Source organism: Gavia stellata, chromosome 6, assembly GCF_030936135.1.
Source record: "Gavia stellata isolate bGavSte3 chromosome 6, bGavSte3.hap2, whole genome shotgun sequence".
Taxonomy (NCBI): domain Eukaryota; kingdom Metazoa; phylum Chordata; class Aves; order Gaviiformes; family Gaviidae; genus Gavia; species Gavia stellata.
Window position 1 is genome coordinate 21,632,915 of NC_082599.1, and position 23,975 is coordinate 21,656,889.

The following is a 23,975-nucleotide window of genomic DNA, read 5'->3' on the forward strand; positions in this document are numbered from 1 at the left end:
TTCATTGATCTTTTTTCTCTGAAAGTCCTGCAAAACATGATGCAAAATTACATTAGGATTCTCTGCACTTCGGTACTTATTTTTCATAGTATCTGTTCTGATGTATTGAAAACAGTACAATTAAACATGAATACCATAATCCTGTTTACACACTCAACATCCAAAAAGGAATTCAAAATATGTTATCTCTGTATAGAACTTAAACTTTTATGCAGCTAACCAGGTAGTTAGCTAACCCAAGATTTTTTGTCTCTGTTACTTTCCCATGAGCTATATGCACCCTTATAAACAGTTTGACAGTGGAATAAGTGTGATTCTTTCTTGTGAGAATAAAAGATGACTTTGAATCTGTTGTCCTGAGTGGTCAGCGTTTAGAAACCATGCCCAGGTACCTCACAGGTGCTCACCAGCACACGTTCCAGTAACACCAGGTTTCAGTGGAAAATTTATTTCAGTGCCTTCAATGCCTGGGATTTTGTCTTGGGTCAACAATGGGTAAAGCAGTTGCAGTTCTGATGAAGAGCTGTGTGTATCTCATATGCACAAAGACCTCTCTCTTTAATAAATACAAATATTTTTTGGGCATACGATCTGACCTTAGGAAGTAACATAATCATGCAAAGAGTTCTTGATTTCTGTTTTAGAAAATTACCAACTTCAATTCGATCATAGTGGGATTTAATATTGGCATGCCTTTTTATTTCTTTGTTTGGTACTCCTTCCATTATTAACAGTGGTAGAAATGCTCAGGCAGAATGTCCACCATAAGAATTATTTCAAATAATTCCTCCGTCTGCTGCTCAGGAATGTTCCTCTACTGAAGCATGATTTATCAAATATTATCTGACCAGGTTTTAATACAGTCTTTACAAATTCAGCTGCTTGCTCCAACTTCAGCAGGGCTATATGTGACTGAATCCCCATCCTCAGATAAATGCCAGAAACTCACTACTGCGTGACTGGGAGTCATTGCCTCAAATGTCTCAGACTGGAATAGCCTACTGCTCCTGTGAAATGTGTCAGTGCTTTGGGTCCATTGCTTGCTGTGGAAGTGTCTGACAGGCTGTATAGTTTCCAGATCTCTGAGCAGTAAGCTACAGTAATGAGGTAATATATGGCTTCTTTTTAAAGACCCAACCCTACTTTGCTTCAAAACCTATTGCACATTTTTATTGGCTCCTACTGCTGTTCTCCCCATACACTCCCATCAGCCCTCTAATAACCTTGGCTATATTAAGCCAATACATGCTCTCTTTGGCATTCCAGGTTGTTTCAGACATCCAAAGTATTTTATTTTCAGTGTTATGATTTGATTGTCTACAAGATGCCATTTTAGCTATCTTTTGACTGGTTTAGCAGTTGCAAGCTTTCCTTGTAATTCTTATATGAGGTGCCTACCCATGCAGAACGTTTTTGATTCCTGTTTTTTCTCTGTAACAACTTTGAATCCTTTGAGTTCCACTTTTTCCTGACTTCTATTTGTGCATTTGCTATTGCATGCGGTAGGTGGACATTTCTGAAGCCTTCTTCATGCTAGGTAGTAAAATGCCTCAATAGTCAACTCAGAATCACAAAAGCATTAAGGTTGGAAAAGACCTGTAAGATCATCAAGTGCACCCATCAACCCAACACCACCGTGCCCACTAAACCATGTCCCACAGTGCCACGTCTACACGTTTTTTGAACACTTCCAGTGATGGTGAATCCACCACCACCCTGGGCAGCCTGTTCCAATACTTCACCACTCTCTCAGTAAAGAAATTTTTCCTAATATCTGGCCTAAACCTCCCCTGGCACAACTTGAGGCCATTTCCTCTTGTCCTATCGCTCAGCTTTATAAATCTAAAAATGTAAACATCTATATATGAGCTGATCACAGCAGACTCTCTTTGCAGCAATATATATATACATTGACCTATAGAGAGAATTAGACGCAGGATGCAATTCATCTAACCTACTTTAAACATCTGCCTTCAGTGTTCGTAGAGTCTGAATCTATTGATTACATGTCTGCTGACTGTATATGAGTTTAGGCTGACAAACACGGATATAGATGTTGGCACAGCTAGATGAATTGTACCCCTTGTGTATAATCTATTTGTTTTACTTGTAAATTTTCCTGCAGGCTATACCCATGCCTGTACCCAGTTTACTTCAGAATCTGTGCACTTCCATTGCACTTCCATTGCACAGTGTCACTTCCAGCACTACTAGTGATCAACCAGTTGTGAATTAGCTAAGCTTTCACAAAGCAATAACCATGTCACTCAGTCATCTTTTGCTTTCCTTCACCAAATACTAATCTCTTCTTTCTCTGTTACTTACTTCTTGATAGTATACATTTTATAAGTTATGCTTATAAAGATGTGTCTTTCAAATTGAGTTTTTCATGGGGTGTCCAGGCAGTTACTGACATGTTCAGAGGCTGCTGGAGTAGATAGTGGTCTTTGCCTACTAGAGGTCACCAGGTGGTTGCTCTTACCTTGTTCAATTTATATCCCCCTACAATTCTGTGGTTTTCCTAGTGTAACTTACCTACTATTAAGCATGCTGATTTTCATATTTTTCCATATGGAAGCCTGCCACAATTATTTGCTTTGTATTCTTCTGTCATTTCTACAGTATTCTTGTTTCCAGTTTCACATACCTGCAGAAATGCACTAATTTCCAACATAATAACCTGCATGATAGAGATTTCCAACATAATAACCTGCATGATAGAGAGCAACAAAGAGGTGTAACATTGAAGCTTCGTCTTTTCATTCACACCTGTTTCTTTCTCTTGTGCCACTCATCTGTGGTCCTCAACACCAGTACAACAGCTTCCCCACTGGGAACTATTACTGAACTTACTGATCTATTAAATGGCTATTACTTATTCTAATAGTAGTGACCTCCAGCTTCATTTCTCCCTCCATCCATTTCTCCTCCAGTTTTTCTTACCTCTAGTTTTTCTGGGATAATACCATCTCCTTGCTACAATCCAGTGCTCCCTGCCAATTGAAACCACATCCAGCTATACTCCACCTTTTCACTGTATAAACTTCTTTCACCTCATTTACCTCATGGTGCTTCTGGCTCCTTAATACACTGCTGCAACTCCAGCAGGGAAACCCTTCCTCTCACTCATCCTGCCCCCTAATTGTCAGCATCCTCTTGTCCTGGTACATTCCATCTAGTTAGGGTCTACATGTTCATGTCCCAGAGCAAACTAAGCTTCAACCTTCTACCGCCCTTCATCTCTTTCTCTCCTAGATTCAGACCTTATTTTCTGCCTTTGATCTTGGAAATCGGGAGTTACTTGCCTGAGTTAAGACTGAGTGAAAAATTAGCCAGAGACTTCAGGATTTAGCTCACAGACCTAATTTCCATTTTTAGTTTGCTGAAAGTAATTACTCCTACATTTTGGGGACTGATATTCGAGTAGTAAGAGTTTCTTTCAATTCTGAAAATTTCATTTCAGTAATGATATCATAATTAACTGAAATGAATTTGCTAGTGAAACATTCATGTGTACAGTCATAATCAGCGTGTTAATACTTGCATTGACTCCTGTTTTGCAAAGCAGTCACTGGCTTTGGGAATAAAACATGATGGATGGTTCAAAGCAAACAACCTCGATATCAGAAAATTCTAGTCATGAGAATTTTCTGGATCAACCTAAAAAAGTTCACTAGAGGTAGAGAAAATTTAACATAAACAGGCTTTGAAAACTTTAACAAAAAACACAATAGAACCCAAGCTGATAGCTACTTATCAGAAAACTGTAAAATTTTTCGGTGGTGCACACATGGTTTTCTTTTTAACAACAATTCCTGAAAGACTGGCTAAATCAAAGGTCATCTTGACTGGCAGGATCATCTAATATGTTTTGGAGCTTCCAGATGTTGCTCTGCCAGAAAAAAGGGCTAAGGGGAAGTAAATAAACTGTCAAATAAGAGAAAGTTATTGCCACCATGTACTTACAGGTGCCTCTAGTAGGAATTAGCCCCAGATTAACCGCAAGTTTGACATGTGTATTTGAGAAAAACACTTGCTTTATTTTCACCTGTACAAATACTTTGGTCATATTCTAAACGCCTTTTCTGTGTATTCACTGCAATTTCCATTATTGCATGCTTCCTGCTACAGGCAAAACAATGAGAGGACAGAGGGTAGAAGAAATCTCATCTTAGCCCCAGCGAACAGAAGATATTCAGCGTGACTGTTGTGGAGTTCGTGACCTGAATGGGGTCAGACAAACTGGGGCTGTGGCAAACAAAGTGACAGTGGCTGGAAGGACAAAGGGCTCGGCTCTGGTTTGTTCCTTGTATCGGGGCTCATGCTAGCATGATACACTACTGGTTTCCACAATGGAGTTTCCTACTGCAGCTTTCTGCACAAAGTCTGTTGAAATCTTTCTGGGCCTCTATGCCACCGTAAGTTACCAGTGCCTACAAGGATGGAGTTTCTCATTTAGTTGTCACCACTGTGTCTACAAGATGAGCTGGAGCAAGAGCCAGGATAGCATTAATCTTTGTAAAAACCTAACTCACAGACTTCCACCCAGAAGGCTACAGTCTGGGTATGAGTCCAGCATGGGTCAAGCAAGAAGTTTTTGGCTCCTGACTTCAATCCTGTTCACCTAGGATGTCTTGTGGAGCCACATTTTGCACAAATCCTCAAAATTTTGTGTTGTCAGCCCCATACAATAACCTGATAACCAGATAACCAGATTTATTTACAGTGGAAGCTCTTAGTGATATTTAGATGGTATTGTTATCTCTGAAAACTCTATCAGTGTACTCAATGCTAACTACCGCAGCTGCCATTACAGGCACACAATATGGAAAAGATAACTACAATATGGATAGTAATAACTAAACTTTCCTAAACATTTTAGGGAAAAATTAGGAAAAAATTGAAATCATGTTTGACATAGATATGATTGATAAATAATACATTATTTTTCTATCAACTCTAGATTAAAAAGATACCTCAATCTTGATTGCCAAGGGGTAAATTCAGAAAGACTGCATAGGCTTATTAAAATCATCACGAGGATGATAAAATTATAATCAAAGATGTACCAGCAAGAATGTTGCTGAACTTACCCTAGTTCAAAAGACAACAGCACAAATCACTACATCAAAATAGCGTAAACTTATGTCAGTTCAAGATCTGCCTCTGAATTCACCTCTCAATATTTATATATTACACTACCTATAAAAATATAATTGCTAGTGAAATAGAGAAAAATGTTACTTTTAAAGTCTTCAAACAAAATACATGTAAAAAAAAGAAAAAAAAACCCTTGAAGATACCTTGAAGATTTCCCTAATAAAATACCAGAAGTGTACCCATGCTAAGTTGTCTGCACTGTCCAATAAAATCTGACAGACCTAATGTATTCTTTTATAAACAACTGCTTAACTATTTCCTTGATAGCATAATTCTAGAAAAAAGTTCTATGACCAAAATGTTGTTTTCCCACTATATAATACAGGACTATTTATTTATTTGCTGTTTCCCTTGCTGCTTCCAAATATCTATAGTTAAATGTGAAAATCAAATATATTTTATGTTCCTGAGCAGTTTAGTTTTATTACATGTTCTTGATATACAGGTTATATGTAATATTCAGTTATTCCATGGAAAGAACAGAGACTGAAGACCCCTCATGACCTCTGATCATTCAAAACATCAGGAGACATTCCAAAAGAGATAATTAAAACCTTTATTAATCCTGGGCAACAAATATAAAGTTTAATGAAAATCCATAATAATCTGGGTTAGCTACCACCCTCCTCTGCAATGCTTCTACAGGCATAGCAACACCATAGAGAAATGCAATGTCCATGAGAGGTGCCACACAAGGAAAAATATTCCTAAATAATTTACAATATCTGATACAAGGCTGCAGTAGAAAACATAGACTGAGAAACAAAAAAATAAGCTATAGAGAATAAACAAGAGGGACTTACTACCATAAGCATGGAAAATTAACACAACCAAGTATGAAGCATTGCTGCTTGTTGAGTAGGATGTGGGGCTACAGAGCTTCAAGGACTCCCGCAAGAAAGGCTGTGTTACTGTCTGGAGAACTGTAGCACAGAGAGGGTTTTCCCACCTCCACAGCCATGGAGCTCTGTTAGGGATACCAGTGACAGGCAACAAAACAGACTTCATGAGCTTAGCTCCCTGACATTTGCAGCATTACTCAGTAACAACTCATGAGTGGTTTATTATAGAAATAACTGCACTTGTGGCCTGTAGAGCACAAACTTTAGAAAGCTTCACAAAAAACAACACTCAGCTTCTTCTTGTGTTGTCTACTATTAATAAAGCTTCGAGACCTCTCCAGAGGTTGCTTTAAAAATGTTCTTTAAAGGAATGCAGGGAGATAGATGCCCATATCCCAAAGAACCACAAATTACTAATTATGTTAATAATACTATAAACTCTCTTACCTCTTAGTTATGAATTGAATAGCCTTGTCAAATACAAGCTAAGGATAACAGTGAATAAAGTCCTCAAACTAGTTATTTTCACTCCCTGTTCTTCCATTCCTTAGTCAAACACAATCAGCTCAGCAAAATCATTCAGAAGAGGAAATTAATATTAGTTAAACCCAAGAAAAAGTTGAGTTTTACACCTCAGCAATTTCAAAGTCATCTTAAGTAACTTGGAAACCCTACTATGCCATAATACAACCTCTATGAAGAATGGCAGAAACCATTTGAGTACATGTTTTTATTGTGACAGGGATTTAATGTGCTATTGTCCTCAACTTTCCTTTTAACAAGGTTATTTAATTTATGATTTGGAGGTAAAACCAGTTTGTAGTGTTGTCATTAGCATAATTAATCATATCCTGCTCTTCAGGAAGTAGACATCTGTCATGTCGGACTCCTGTTACACATTAACTCTGTCATTCTTTTGATCTCAGAATAACCTCTGGAGGTGTTCCAGATCTCTAGTAATAGTAATGCCATTGTAAAATCTTGGTTACTAAGAAACACTAGACCATACAGCATAAAAAACACTTGGAACCTGTCTTTATACTTTGTTGCTAGGCTATAAGCCACGCTGCACCACCAATGACTTATGGTAACAAAATTTGCAAATATAGCCAAAGCAAAACATTTATCAGAGAGTTAGGACAGAAACAGATGTTTCTTTTCCTGCTAAATGGGTTTAGGAGTCTTAAAGTTGTAGAAAAGGTTGTATCCTGTCCTGGATTGACAGGATGACTTACAGTTACTGGGCTTTATCAAGATAATATTTTTAAAGTGATTATTGACTAGATCTTACTTTTTCATGCTTAATTTTGAGGTTGAAAATCATGGAAGTATCAAATGAAAAACAGAAGTATCTCTGTGCTCATGTCAGTGGCCTATAGTAAAAGGACTGATGTTAAAGTCCTATTTAGTTTGACAATAATCCGTAGATCTATTCACAGCAATATTATTTGATTTAGTAGAAGTGAAGCAAAAAGAAAACAGAATTATCATTCAGTGTTCCATTAATAGCAAGAGAAAAGAATGCTGCAGAGCTGCAGTGATTCTTATAAGCTTACATGTTTTTTAAAAAAAAAAACCAAAAAACAAACCACAAACGAAAACAGTCAAACTGCCCAAATGCTCTACACCAAAAGAAAAAATGTTTCCCTCACAAATTACTCCTACACAGCTGTCTTTAGGAGCTTAACTTTACTCCCAAGTCTTTAGGGGGCAGATGGGGAAGACTGATGACAACAGCATTATTAGTGACAGCAGTGGTAAAAATTCAGGGCTTTCATTAAAAGTGAAGGCCCAGCAGAGTGACCACACAAGAAGAATTACTTGGAGAAAGGGTGAACTTTGTGAAGTTTTAAGGAACCAAGTTCAGCAGTAAGAATAAGGGAGCATTTACGGAATGAACACTGTCCACATTGCTGCTGTTTTAGCTGTGCAGGATCCACCCCACCCTTTCATGCACAGATCATGCAGTTGATTTTGGCACCCCATCAAATGCAACTTCTCTAATAAAAGAATACAGAACTAGGCATCGATGATCAAGCACCAAAATGAAACTAAAAGCAAAGCAGAATGGAAATCAGACAAGTCTCAAAATCCCAGTCAGTAGTTCCTGGCTCATCTGATCCAAATCAGCATCAAAATGTCATTGCTGATCAAGAAGAGAAAACCCTGGTACTGAAGTCACCCCATAATTCTGCATCCTTTGTTATCATTCTGACTGCAAATCAACCACTTATTATCAGCCTTTATTCACTTCTGTCCAACTCTTGTATTCTTCTGCTTTGGTAGCAAAATGGAGATCCTGACACAGAGCGTGACAGATACCTCTGTTCCAGGTCCTACTCTTTTTGAGACACTGGCTGCAATTCTTCCCTAATCTTTTAGTCATACCATCCCCATTCAGAGCTCCAGTGGGACGTGGGCATCCCCTGATCCTGGCCAGCTGGCCACCCATAGGATGAGAAGGAGAAACCTTGACCAGGGGCAGGGTAGGATTGGTCCTGGTGATGGTGACCTGTATTTCTGCTTGCTTGTCTTGTCACACCTCTAGGCAGAGCACCACCAGCCAGAGTCCATGAACTTGCTGGACACGTTCAAGGACCAGAGAATGCTGTGGGTGTGCTTTCTGTGATGCTGCTCTCTGCCTGCCTATGTTCATTTTTTGACCGTTACTCCTCCTTCTTCTTTTTCTCATTTGTTTTCTTCCACATAATTTCATTTTCCTCTGATCTTCTCTTTGTCTTTCAAGGAGGTGGAGCGGGAGGGGAGCAGAAGGGGTTGATGACTGTTCCTAGTGCAGCAGATCTGTTCAAGCAGCAGCCAGCAGTGGCGGGAGGGAGATCCCCAACCATGAGCCATCAGTGGTGGGAGGGAAAGCCCTGACCATGAGCCATCAGTGGTGCCCCGAGCTACAAGACCAGGAGCTTGAGCTGTGCCATGCCTCCCATCTTATCCCACAGAAGGAGTGGAGGAACACCATGGTACTATTGCAGACACCGTACCACACCAAGGCAACACACTACAATGGGTTTGCCTTACAGGTGACAAGTTACGTACTTCTAGCAGCACTTCTTATCTTTGGATAGTAAATTCTCTGCCCTCATGCAGGCTAAAGCTAAGTTTCCCTTCTTGTTTTGGCTCCAGCACTAGCTCCACAAGTGCAACTGCTCCAGACACACACGCACACAAAAGATTTCTGGGGGAACTACCTAAATAGAAAATGATTAATGCTATAAAGTCTTAGTCTGAGAGGGTTTTATAACAGTTCAACTTGAGCAGCTGGAGGTTTTTCATCACATTGATATTTTGTAATTTTCTTTTTGTGGAAAGCAAAATTTCCTAAATAAATGCTGCGCTTTATCTCTTGACATATACGGGGGGAAAAAAGGTATTTTAAATAGCTGTAAGAAACTCTTCTCATATTACTTGAAGTAAATGGTCAGAAAGCCACTTACCCCCAGTTGCCACAGTGATTTCACGTAGAAAATGGCCATAAAATGGAAAATCAAAGGACAGATTCACTCTCTGAAAGGAACAACACCAGAAAACAAAATCGATATTGTGCAGAAAGGTAAGAGAAAACAAAATGAACAGTCCTTCACTTTAAACATCTGTTTCATTGCTTTCTATTTTTCACTGGAGCCTTGCTATTCTTAATTTGGAATTGCCAATAGCTAACTGGAAACAATTCTGTGTAGCACTTAAACACCTGAAAGCAGTGGATCTTCATAACTGAAGACTTTAGAAAATAAAATACATCAACAGACATTATTAATTTCATTCTTATGAGAGAGTTATAAAGATTTGTAGAGTTTTTCCTAAAAAAATATTGCTTTAGCCTCTTTCTTAAGAGGAACCACCAATATTTAAGGCCTTAGTAATACTTAAGTTTTACATGATGCCCACTCCCTTGGCTGCGGGTGGTTTGGTCTTCTGCCAAATGCTCCTTCAGAATCGAGTGCTCTTGCTGACATCCTATTGCTACCTGGGTGCTTACGTGATGAAGGCTGGTCACTGGAAGGCAATTCCTCCATCAAATCTGCGTGACACCAGTTCCCAAACCTCTCTATACACTGTCAACTAGGAGCTGAAGTAATTTGTCAAGAAATATTCAACAGAAGTATTAACAAACTCTACCTAAGGTACTTACTGCAAAATAAAAAAGGAAGAAAAATCTTTTTTTCCCCTGTCAGCCTACAGGTGACTATCCTCTCTCAGCTGAATTCACAGCAGAGAACTGTAATTTGGAGAACAGACTCTTCTCTTTACCTAAGCTCGCCATAAAGCACCATTCAAATCCAAACTAATTTTCCCCTCTCTGACTATGGCTTTCTCTTTTTGCATCTATTCCTCTCATTTCCCAAAGTTCACCGATTATTATGGCCACCTATAATCATCACCCAGTGTGCTACCTGGTTAAACTCTGAACAGATCGGTAGTCATGGCAGAAAGGAGTGCTGAAATCCCAGTAAGGTCTTTTCACTGTTTAAATGTAATATCCCACAAAAACCACATCACTTCCATAATGGCCCAAAGTCCAAATAGGAACTGGGTATGCAGCCCATTATTATTTGCTATTTAGGAGGAGTTTCTACAGTAAAAATTGGTGTGAAGATGGGTTGTTGGTTACTGTCCCTCAACCCTAACCTTCAATGTTTCCACTTAAGAAAGGGGAACAGACCATACATTGGAACCTGCCCCATTTTGTCTTTATTTTCCCTACTATTATTTCTATCCTGGGTTTGTTATTTTCAGATTATATCTGAGTATTTCTTCTCTTAGGAAGAATTATATTTACATCCACCAGAAATGTTTAAAGAATTATTTAGCATGAAATTAACAGATGGAGATTTACAGTTACTTTAAATTAAATTCTCTTTCCACTTAAGTGGAAGACAGAATTTTGACAGGATTTATTAGCACTTTTTTTGTTTGTTTTTAATTAGAATGCAAAATCCATTTGCATTGTGTTAATTGGACTGAGTAGGTTCTAATGACCTTTTCTGTATATACATAAATATGGATATACAACTGAACATTTCTAATCAAAATGACATATGCAAAAGACAGCCCATGAATTAACTTAAACAAATGTTTGGTTTTTTTCCATGTTCTAAAGTTTTCACTGCTGACAGCAACTAGAAATAAATGTGTTTTTACTTTTGTTGCTAGGAAGCACACCTCATTTTTCAGAAAGAATATCAGAATTTTCAACCCACTGGAATAAAAATGTTTTCTCCATGCATAAATGGTAGAATGGACTGACAGGAAAGGGAATTGAGATTCAGAAGTATGAGGTGATCCTGTATCTAGTTCAGTGTTTGAGTAATCATCTATTAGATATCTAATCTAAACACACTGAGCATCCAAGCCACATCTAAAATTTTATTATACAGTTAAGAAGATGGTGGCAATATATTGAGAAAAAGAAAAATCACTATTGGTGATACAAATCTTGTAGTGCTAGACGTTTTAATTGTTCCATTAATATTTGTGTGTTACTTTCCCCAAACAATGACTATGCTGTTTATAGAGCCAAACCGTCTCATGGATCCTGTCTTTATTACTTTTTCCTGTAGAAGCAAAACCAGCTGGCAGCTTCTGGGAACTCTTAGGATTACATACTTCCAAATGAAGGAAAACACACAAATTCAGTGTAAAATTTTTAACATTCAAAGAATCCCTGACATTATTAGAAAAATTCATTAATACTTAGCATATAGTAATTTAACTCCTTGTTCTATTGTCAAATTGGAGAATAATATTTAGAAATTATCAGCATGTAAATCACCAAGTCACAGAAAGGTGTGCAAAATGGCCTTATAAAAAGAGTAATGGCAAAATTTATGTCTAGGCAAGAGGAGGGAAGAGATTGCTGCTTAGTTATGTATGATCTGCTCAGAATACATAACTCTGCAGTTGTTATACAGTTATAGAAAACACATCTCTTTTTTAAATAACTTTGTTGTGTAGTATACATGGGTGCTGTTTGCTCGGACACATACAAGAAATCACTTATAGACCCATATGAAGCTTTACAGGATGACTCACTGGTACTTTTTCACCCTTCAGGAGGGACATATAAAAAAATCTCTGAAAATGAGGTCTTTAAAACAGCATGTAGACATGGCTGCAGCCACTCGAGTTCACAGTCCAAGATATTTGGGCAAGTATGAAAAGAAGTGGATAGCAGTGTGTTAAACTGGGACCACAGCCTTCTCTGCTAGAGCTGGCAGAAAGACAGAGTGGGCACCTGACATACGGCAGAAAAGTTTTAACAACTTTTAACAAGGGGGAGAAACTGTTGAAGCCCTCATGCTGCCAAGCTCCCCTCTGCCATGCTGAGCGGTCCTCCACACTGATCCCACACCCAGAACAAAAGCATTGTTTCATTTTAAACCTCTGGTTCAACAACTTCAACAAAATGTCCCCCTTGGAATTGACATGTTTAGGTGTATAATCTCAGGGATCCAACTGGAAACAAAAGTGCTTAGAACAAAGACATGGAAGGCTGTCATCTTCACTAATCATTAAGCAACAGGTTAAAATTTCTCAAAGGAATTTCACTAATGTTTAGTTCCCAAGCCTCATAAATTACTTTTATTAGGGAAAGATGTTTTACCTTATATAGGTATTTTTAATTCCTTTATTACATTTTTTTTTTTGCATGTTTCCATTCTCTCCCTCAACACAGAGCACCAGGATCCCAGATGAAGATGGCAAGGCAGACAATACAGGTTCTCACTTCTAGGTACCCTTGGGTTTTTTTCTCATTAGAAACAAACTGTCTTAAGAAAATAGGTGATACAGTATTTTATTAAATCTGCCCCAAAGATGTATAACTGCCTGAACACCTTAATTTGCATTATCCCTGGCTTCTTACAGTCTTTTTGGCTATAAGGAATATATTTTATGTATTGGACTCTCTGCTAGTCACATGTAGTGGATTTATCACCCCACTCTGCTTTTTGTATTATGAGCTAAATACCACAGTATTTCTTCTTGCTGCCTCTTACATTCCTCTGAGCCAGTCACCTGGCTGGTGCCAGGGAGATAACAGATAAACTGAGAGAAAAGATGAATTAAACTTGGTTTTTCTCTCAGCTTTAAAACTGTTAAACACACGTGCATCTTTAAAAATTGTTCAACTTTTAAATAAGGCATTAACTAGAATTTGGTTTTAAACTGGCAAAACCCAAGGACTTTGTGTTGGCACTAAGTGGGCGAATGGATGAAACAAGAATCTTATGAACCACAATTCTGTGTTGTCATTTTCTGTATTTAATTTGTGCTAATATTGGCTTTTCTATATATGCAGTTTCCAGCCACAGGTGAGATCTGAGAATACAATCTATAAATCATGCATGTAAGCCCATTATTTTCATACCCATTTTCCCAGGCAGTATGATTACAATAAGTTAAATAAGACTGGTATTTACACTCTATGATATCTATTTGTTGGCACCCCGAAACTATGATCCCATCTATCACTTCTGTTAATATATGACATTCTCATGAGTTTTATCAGCTCTCCCAAAAGAAAAAGTAAGTGTGACACCTCGTACAAAATGAAAGTGCAAACACAGATATACTCCATGGGAGACTTAAACCTCAGCAACTTAATCCTGAACTCAGTTCTTTTGCTGTTGAAGTCAATGGTAAAATTCCCTCCAATGTCAGCAACACAACTAGCTTATTTTTTGATAGTTTGTGATCCTTAAAAACAGAGGTGAATTTTAAATATATCTGTAAAGGCATTTCTGAAGGACTGTTATAGCAGGTGCAAAAAGGCAACTTCGAATCATTTGATAGCAACTCTGTGCAGACTTTCATAGCTTAAATAAAATTCAAAGATAAAGCTCTGTGAACAGTAATCACAATACTTAGTAATAATACTGTGTTGGTCACTGGTGAAAAATATCCATGTCATTCAAAGAAGAAAAAGATATAATAACTTACTGCTGCTTGCCGATGGGTATTGGAAAGGATCCCATGAATCTTTACTTTATCTTTCTCCATTTGGTCTATATTGACCCACAAATCCCGGCTGGTAGAATCATATGGGCCGTACGTCCTTGAAGTATAATAATTATGATCTGTATCCTCCTGAAAGGGGGAAAAAAAACACACCAAATACAAATTAGAATGGAAGATGCGCCTTAGTTTTATATAAAACTCACCCTTGAAATACTGAGTCCTGTTGCTCCTGAGAGCAGCAGAAAAGATTACACTGCAAGTCAACAATGAAGAAAAAACTAGAAATTGCAAATGTGTTGCAGAAGACAGCTCTGCTCCTAACCACAAGCAGTCGGCAAGGCAAACACTTACCTCATGCAACCATCTTATATTATAATTACAATGTTCACTATCTCCAAATCCCAATCATACAGGCCCTGTAACCACATCAGTGAAATGTATGGCAAAATGGTTGATGGCTTTCAAGGCAAGATGACCAGTAAGTTCCTGTAACATGCTCTAACAAAACGATGAGCAGTACTTCACAGCTAACACCTTAAAAAAATTGTATTTTTTAACATTTCTAAACTTAATTTACTAGAATACCCTTTATAAGAACATCCCAAAATTTCCTAATAGCTACAGGCTTACAATGCTATTTAATTTTAAATCTCCAGAAGATTGGTTTACTGTACATTTGCCATTCAGAAAGACACAAATACATATATGTTTGTGGAAGAAAGCTTCCTAGTTCTCATGGTCTTTAAAATGACAGTAGTTGCTGTCATGCTCACGTCACAGCAAATTCAGAGGTAAAATACATGAACCCCCACGTGCCATGGGAGATTGTGCCAGTGGTCCATCAAATCCTGCTGCTTGCAGATATCCAATTCCACAATCAAGTGCATGGTTCAGAAGACAGTCAAAGGCTTCGCAACGTCCGCTTATTTTAATGACAAAGCTGAGACTCCAACACTCAAAATACTCTGTATGCCACTCAACCTCACTGCAATCAGTTTACACTTAAAATCAGATACATTTAGCACTATAAAAAAAGTAAAATTTTGAAATCTTATTATGCAAAATTTAGTAAATGTTTAAAAAACTAAGTATAAGAAATTCAAAAATTTCTGTCAAGGTCAGTAGCTATGATGGTCTGTACCTTCCTAAAAGATAACTAAGACAGTGAAAGTAAAAAAAAGTGCATGGTCTGAGGTGAGAGATAAAATACATCCCAGATTCCCAGTCTTCCTTAACTAGTCCCAAGCTGTTGTAACCAAAAAATATTTAAATCAACAGTATTGACAGCTCTCTGCTGAATAGCTACAAGTAATACTGTAAAAGAAGTACATGCTGGTGTTTCTCAGTTCTTTCTTCCCTTCCTTCTCCTCTGCGCCAAAGCAAAATAAACAAGCCTCAATGATAGTGTTTTAAAATTAGAATAAACTTAGAAAATAAACAGTAACATAGAAAATGGAAGGGGTGGACTTAGAATGTAGAATTACCCCCGGTGATGGAGAAGTTCCTCTCCTGCAGCACCTCCCATACCCAGCAAGCACCGTGGGACTACCCTCACATCATGCTGTACTGCTGTGCAGACCTGACACCCCCTCCCCACAACCCACTCCCCAGAACATACACAACCCATTCCTACCAACGTGGTCCTGAGCTGAAGATATGCTTGGCAAGGGCTTATATTCTAGATGAAGCTGTTCATGTTCTAGGTTAAATGTATGGGCCATAAATCCTGTTTCAGCTGTATTTCATCCTACATTAACACCATTGCTGATGCATTTTACTTAAGCTGTTGCAGATATAATCAGGTTATTCTCTCCTTGATGTTTTCTACATCTGCTGCTGTACTTTATATGCCAGGAGGTACTTGCCCAGTAAATCTCAGTGACACTTTTGAAGCAACTTCTAACAACTTCAGCAGCTCTAGGTTAGTCACACAAGTAAACATAATTAAAACGATACTGTCAGAAAGATGACAAAAGCCATCCACCTTACCAAATTATTTTCTTTTTTAATGGTCAACAGAAAGTTATTACTGTCATGTATCCAAAGGAGGTACAGTAAATTAAAAGATTTTGACAACAAAGACATATTTTCCCAGTCTAATTTACCATTCTGACAGAAATTCCATAGAAATTAAAAATTACATTTAAAGCATCACAAAGTCTCAAGGAAAGAGCTCCGAGAGACAAAGAAGAAGAAATAGTTACCAAAATAACTTGTTTCAGATAGACATGCAATACTTAAGCTATAGTTAAAACTGTGCAGAGTTTTTGCATTTCCAGTTTTTCATAACTAATAAAGCTATTCCAGTTAATTACTAGTAGCTAAGCCACTACCTCCTCAACTAGAAGGCTCTAACACTGAGCCTAGTTGGTTGCTCTGTAAGAATGCTTTAAATGGTATCTTGATCCATGCTTAAAGCAGACTCATCATACATCTTGTAAATCAAACACTTAAATTATAGCCTTCAGCTCAACAATTTTGCCAGTGTGTGAGGAATTACTCATGTATAAGCAACTACCAATTTTTGTGTAAAACAGTCTCATTTACTGTTTTAATTCAAGTTAAATAACCTTAGATACTTCTGGAATGAAATAAATTAATAACTACTTGGATGATAGAAAGAAATCAGAATTCCTCTTGCTCTTGGAAAAGCTTCGTAACCTTCATGCAGATGTATTTTATGAATGTACCATTAAATATTTCTCTCTCACAGCCTATTTTTTGTTAATCCTACCTGTAAATTTACAATATGATTACAAGAAGGATCACAGAGCTAACTACTGAAGTTGGCCTGAGCAGCTCGAGCTCTTAGTAAGGTTAGGATCCATGCTTGTATTCCAAGTCTCTGCCTTCATAGTTTTAACATGCGTTACCATGGAAATGAAATTGTTGGAGTCTTCCATAAATTTCCCAGCTGTCGAGAAACATTTTATTGGTATCAATAGATACCTATGAGTTTCCATTCTGACAGAGCTCTTTATGGGCTTTGGTTGATTGCACCTGCTTCATAATACATTCCATCCCCTAAAGGTACTGTATGCATAAGAAGATGGAAAAATGATTCAGAAATTATGCTGAATTTGCATGTAAACTACTGAATTAAGAAAATAATTGCAATAGTTATACGACACACAGATGTCAAGTTCTGCAGATGGGTAGAATTATATATAAATACAAATATGAAGAGAAACAAACTTCATAGTAACTTTTAATGACATAGAACCATGTTACCAAATGAAAGAACATGCAGAGAAAGTGGAGAACGTACCCATTACTACTTCAAGAAAATTTTTTGTTTGTTTGTTTTCCAGGTATTTTGGGGATATGAGTGTTTTTTCCCATTGCTCCTCTAGATCTACAGTTCTGTCCAAACACCACACATATATGAAGTAGGAAGCACCTCTCTTCTATTGAGAAGTACAGCTTTTAAGCAAAGGATTTTTCCAGAGATTTTTTGCACCAGCTATGAGGATTACTGTTGGCAACCTTTGTGAGTATAAAGGGAATATTTATTAGAACCTCTCTCATCACTCTTCCCTTTTGGGGAAATAAGTTATTTTTAACCTGAGACAATCCTCAATACTGAGTTGCCATCTTATTGTAGATTGTAAAGAAAATTAATTTCTTACAGTTTTCACGAAGGATATTGTTTGATGACACCTTGAATATATTCCCATACTTCTCCAACTACAACTGCATTTTCTTAGGAAACCTGAATGCATGCACTATTCATGAAAGCTCATCACAACTAAAGATTAAGCTTTCTTTAAATTCTTGGTGTTCAGTATTTGTCAAATTCAATGGCTGAACATCCATTCCATACATTACACATACAGATAGTCCCAAATACAGTCCAAACATCACATACCTGTTTCCTCAATAACTGCTGTCCCTTAATAGATTAAAGCTTCAAATGTGTGAGGTGAGCTGTTGCAATCAAGATAGTATGATGTAACTATGCGTGATATTTAAAAGTAACAAATACATTACACTTCTGTAAAGCTTTCAAATTACTAACTGGGATTCTGGCCAAAGATGTACATGAAAATAGTACCAAAACAGATATGAAACAATAAAGTTATCTCTCAATGAAATAAGACATCATGATTCAACGATGATGCAATCGCGTATGTAAGCATTGGACTTCACAGGTTCAATTCTTTTCCTGTCACATTTTTTCTTTAACAGAAATTGAAAGGTACTGTAAATCTCTAGGAGACAGAGGATGTTGTCAAACAAGATTTAGGCCAAGAATAAGAGCCTCTGTTGAATCCAACTACCTGAATATTTTGCCTTTAAATACTGGATCCAATTGGATCCAAACCACAGACATTACTGAACAAAAAGTTCTGCCACATGTATATCTGTAAGGCTATAACTGAAGCAAACTAGTAACTTCAACCAGAGAAAAAGCACATCCAGGAATGAGCTCTGCTGTTGCACAATTGTATGTTGTAGAGAAACTTAGTTTCTCCATAGTTGAAAGAAGAGAGAAAGACATTGGCAAAACAAATCATTATAGATCAGCCAGCCAAATGGCAGTTACATTTTGGTAGCTTAAGTTTTGGTTGCCTTCTCCCAGTCCACAGAGAATGTTTGTAACATGACTGATTAAAAATAAATAAATAAATAAATAAATAAATAATCCAAGGCTCCTCATCTTCAAACACCTGTGATTAAGTGTCATGAATTATTGCCAGCTGCAACAGAAGACAATTAGACTGCATTTAATTTGATAACTGTGGTCCCTTTAAATATTCTGTTTATTGAAATTGCATTTTCAGACTTCCATTAAGACAACACCACAACGAACAAACTCTGAAGCCATCAAGGATATGGAGTTAGAGTTTACAGATGCCTAATTTTATCACTGTAAAAGCAAGGTCTGGCACCTGATTTTTAATAAAACACATTAACAAATTGCCTAAATATTGCTAAACTCACAGACTAGGCATATTTTTAAATTAACTGAAAGTGTGGCTGGTATTTGCCCCAAAAACTAGTGCTGAGGAAATTTGTCACCAAATACTAAGTTCAGAAAGTCATTTTTAACTCTGACTATAATATGAGCATTTATAGGTGAATAGCCTATGAAATTAATCAGACAATTATACTTTCTAAAAGGTGCATTTGTAGAATAAAATGGAAACATTGTAAGGAGAAAACAGGCAATTATATATTTAAAAATATACTACTTTTCAGGGAGATAGCAAAGATAATAAAATACTTCTTGAGAAATTTAGAGGAAGGAATGAACCAGCAATTAAAAGTATTTCCCTAATGAAGAAAAGCAGTTCTGGCAATTCATTTTGCAAAAGAAAAAAGAACACCCTTTCTATTAAAATAAGCCAGCAACAAGATGGCCCTGCATGCATACAACAAAACCAGCTTCCTCAAAACTGTTTGTACTCTTACCCGGTCTCACTTAATGCTTGTTATTCTCTTACCGTATCTCTGCCTACCCTGACAGGAAAATACAGCTAAAATTGACTTCTGAATTGTTTCAGATTTTTGTTAGATTTCTGAATATTATTAGTAAGCATCAGCTAAAAACAACACAGGAGAGGAGAACAGAAACGACAACTCGTGTAGGACTTGAGCTAGGCTCTGCATCGCAGCCGAGGGAAAGCCTCTCCCAGCCAGCAAGTGTTTGGGCGCTGAGAAGGGGTGGGAGAGATGCACGATCACGCTCTGTGTTACCAGGGCAGAGGAAGCATGTGTGTATGGTGTTGCAATTGAATGGCCTTTTTTTTTTACCTTCTTTTTAGACAGGTGCTGAATGAGGCAGGGGTGTGTGGCAAGGATACATGGAGAAGATCCCCAGTCTAACAGCCATTAGCAGAGGAGATGAGAGAGTATGAGAAAAGATCATCTGTCCTGAGATGGGGTCCTAACGGCAAGACTAAGGCCGGAGAAAAATGGAGAAAGAGCCATTTCGCACGCTGCTGCTGTGTAACTGCATTTTAATACAAAGTACTCTAATTATAATCATAACATAGCAATGTTATGATGCAATTTTACAGTTTTATAGGATCTGATTATCACAGAACCCTAAGGAATACTTAATTTGAACTGGCCTCTCAAAACATGAAAGCTCTAATTTCAGTAGATAAGTCACATGTGAACTACCACATGAAAGTCTTGCAGAGGATATATATAGTGGCTGCTACTTAGGAAGCTCAATTGTTACGAGTGGTTCTCTGATGATCAGAAGTACCGATTTCATTTCATAAGCGCTTTGTATCAAGGATAAACTCTCTGCTGTTCAATTTCTTAAGAAAAGCATTTGTTCTGTGTGAATCTCTACTGAGGAAACATACAATTTACAAAGCTGCCTCGCTGCTTTCACAATGACAAAGCCACAGTCTGTTCTTCTGGTTGTTTTTGGTTTTTGGGGTTTTTGTTGGTTTTTTTTTCATAGCTGATGTGGGAAGAATTTAGGCTATATATATCTGGACATAGCATACATATTCCATATCAACAGTCAGCAGAAACCTGAAGACAGCCTTCAAACATCCCCATTGATTACACAAGCCTTAGCAAAATCCATTTTAACAGCTAATATCATGTCTAATGAATGAGGGGAACTCAATCTAACAAAGGAGGAAATCCTTTGTCTGCGTGCACTGGGATTAAGTACTTAATCTCACACTATATTGTCCAAGAAGAGGCTACATGAGTGCTCTGCAGAGTCCTGAAAGCCTGTTGTGTGTGTGCAGGAGTCCTCAAACACAGGTTTTCACTAGGGCCAGTATGGAAATCACTTGGCCCAGAATCTCACACATTTACATCTGGAGGTTGTTATTGTAAGCACTAAATGATGTCATCAGCTGGGATGAAACAAAAGCATTTAGCTCACAGCTGTCACCCATAGGTACACACAAGGCTTTACACAGCTCTACTTCTTAAACTCCCAGGTTTTCAAACCACACTTTTCTGAGTGCCTGACAGCACCTATAATGGATAGTCACACATGCTGACAGACAGTCTGGCAGAGAAGAATGCCATGAACCTGTTATTAATCCAAAAAGCCGTTTAGACTTTCCAGCTTTGTGAAAAGTCAACATGGAGCCACTGCCTTTTTCATGATATTCAGCTGCTTTTGAAAAGAAGCTTCCCTCTTGGGGACTGCTATAAAACTGTCAGCCTATTTAGGGGTCATTACAGCGGTCTTACAAAGCCCCTTGGACTGTCTTGTCACAAGAGACAAGCTTCAAAAGAGCAAAAGTCTCTGCAATGCCTTACTTAAGAGAGGAAAAAAGCCAAATCACCAAGTCATTCAAAAACCAATTACAGCAGGGAAATATTTATTATGCAGTTTTGCTCCTGATTTGCTGCAGCGGGAGTTTGAGAAATGACATTCTCAAAATAAGCCTTTATTAACTGCTCCGTAGCATCCTCTCCACTAAAAGAAAATAATAGGAACCATTGCAATAAAATGACCATGAAAACACCTAGCAGCAATTTGATTTTGGTGTAATTATGAAACATGTTATGGAGTTTATTTTCTCATTTTTAGATATTTATAAATGACCAAAGTGTTCATAAAACTGAAACTCTGAAAATGTCTCTTTCTAAACATAAAAAGCTAACTGCCAGGACTAGACTACAGGACGTCAGTGGTTATGACCCCATGTCTGTTACCAGACTCATTCTTGGGGGCTCCTGACTCCAGAAATGCCATTTATAATTACATTTTTGTCAAGTTAGCTTTTAAAGATTTAGTATTTTAGCCCTTTAAAGATTTATTTCTTCTGTGGAATATAACCAACAATGTATTTCTGAGTGTATATACTTTTACATACTTACAGCCACACGTGCAATTTTTTTCCGCCCCCCCAATACATGACAAGTTCAGTTTAATATTATTCCCCTTTTTTTTTTTTTTAATCCAGGTATTAGAGCAACTTTAAACTCCCTGTAGCCTATTTCTTCCTCTGGTGCATATTCAGAAGCTGGGATGGGTAATTCATCCTTGTTTTCCCATTCTTTGTCCCTTCCCTATTAGAAGAGACAGGAAGAAAACAGAGCAACCAAGACCCAGCAGCCTGGAGGCCTCACATGAGGAGGGATGATGTCAAATCTAAATCAGGATGAAAAGTGTTACAGGTCTGGAGGGTTAAATTAATATTAGCAGGTGTAGTTTCTAGTTGATCAGGGCTTTATGAAAGACAGCGCAGGAAGCTGCCTCCACACTCACTGGTGTGTGCCGTAATTCCTAAGCAGTTAATACTGTGTCTTAGGGATCCATCAGGGCTCATAGCTGAAATCATAGGGCAATCAGTTGTAAGAACACGTGTGACTGATATTAAGTTGATACAGGCAGGAACACGAGTTTATTAATGCGGTAGCTTTTTAGCTGTAGGGATAAAGCCTAATTTGAAGCTTTTAAAGGTGTCCTATATTCACCTCATTCAGCATCTGTCTTTTCCAAAGCTGTGCTGTTCAGCATATAGCCAGACAGCAACATGTTCGCTGCAGAGCCTGGACATTAAAGGACAAACCGCATCAGCACGACTTCTCTGGAGAACACCCTGTTTAAACAGATTGCAACCAAAACTGGTGGTCTATTTAACCACAGCACTTTCTAGTTTGTCTCTCATATACAACACACTTGAATCTTTAGTTACTGAAACGTAGGACTGGCTGAAATCCACAATCAATATGCAAAATTTCAAAATTACCATTCATGTCTTAGAGGAATAAGACAGTCATGATTGAAGTGGTTAAGCAGTAGCTCTGATTTCTACTGCTCTTTGGAAAGCTTGCTCTCTGCTTTGGAAAAATTATGCATTTTGCTTTGTTCACATGTATTTTTCTATAGACATATGTAACAGCAGTTCAGTCAGGATATTCCATAGAAGAATATTGAAAAGAACTCCATGTGCAATTTTAACAAACTGTTCTCACCAGCCACATTTCTTAAGGACTTGTCACACAAATGCTTCTTTACCTGATCTTGCAGTCACACTCAAAAAATAAATAAATCCCTTGAGAGGTCTCTAATGTAAGTGCCACAACTGTAAGCCATCATATTTAATTGAGATGCTTGATGAGGCACATGTTGGCTAGATAGGTGCTTCCAAGTCATTTTCTTAGCATACCATCAGGCTTCAAACAAGCTTTCTGCAGGATCTGCACTCTTGCTCTTTTCTGGGGGATACTCTGAGCACTTTGCAATTACTCAGACAAGATCAACATGCTAAATAATAGCCTTCCTCTGCTGTCTCTGAAAACCACTACTGCCTTCAAGTTAACCCAGTGTCCAGTTGATCCAATATTCTCAAATATTTCAAAGTTATACTAACACATACTTTTCTTTTTGATAGATGCTATTTTTTTCTTGTGTGTCATTTCCAACTCTATGTTGCTCTTTAAGAGTAGAGTGATCCAAAGGGGAAAAGTTTTATAAACTTGTATTTCCATTTTTGGCTTTCAGCTAAATGCAGGACACTAGAAGATAAAACACAAGGTGCTACAGAATTACTTTTTACTAGAAGGGTATCTTTTCACGATTTCAAGCAAAAAAAGTGATGGCAAACATGTACATTGCCTGCTAACCACTGAAAAACAGAGAAAGATGAAGACATGAGATTTTACTTGCATTCGAAATCAATCTTTTTTTTTTGTGTGTGTGGTTGGGGAGAGTGAGGAAGACTCTCAACATTTTGACCCTGACCAGAAATGGGCCATTTTGATTTTGCTTGATATAATTGGTTGTTGGTAAAAAAAAAATAAAAACGTTGGCCTTTTCACTTCAAATTTAGATAAACAAATAGGTAGCTGAGCAGGGCGGTATTTGGTTTGCAGGTTAGACACTTCAGTACAGCAGTCTGCATAAGAGCTAGGTTTCTAAGCTCCTTTGTCAGAACCACAGACCCAGTAAATGCTGTCAATGAAGGTTTGTTAGCTCAGCTCAGCAAGCTTTCAGGTCCACTTTAGAGCAAACTGAATACCCACCTTGACTGCACTGCCTGTACTGACCATGGAGGAGATGCA

General features: G+C 37.8%; 1 protein-coding gene across 1 annotated transcript in view; it reads right to left on the reverse strand.

Annotated features, from left to right (window-relative positions):
* PLXDC2 (plexin domain containing 2) overlaps window positions 1-23,975 on the reverse strand; it is a 283,797-nt gene that overhangs the window by 119,404 nt on the left and 140,418 nt on the right. Inside the window, exons 3-4 of the mRNA XM_059818461.1 lie at window positions 13,959-14,105; window positions 9,455-9,524 (exon numbers count right to left, since the gene is read on the reverse strand). Coding sequence (XP_059674444.1) covers window positions 9,455-9,524; window positions 13,959-14,105 — 217 coding nt within the window. The remainder of the gene's footprint in view (window positions 1-9,454; window positions 9,525-13,958; window positions 14,106-23,975) is intronic.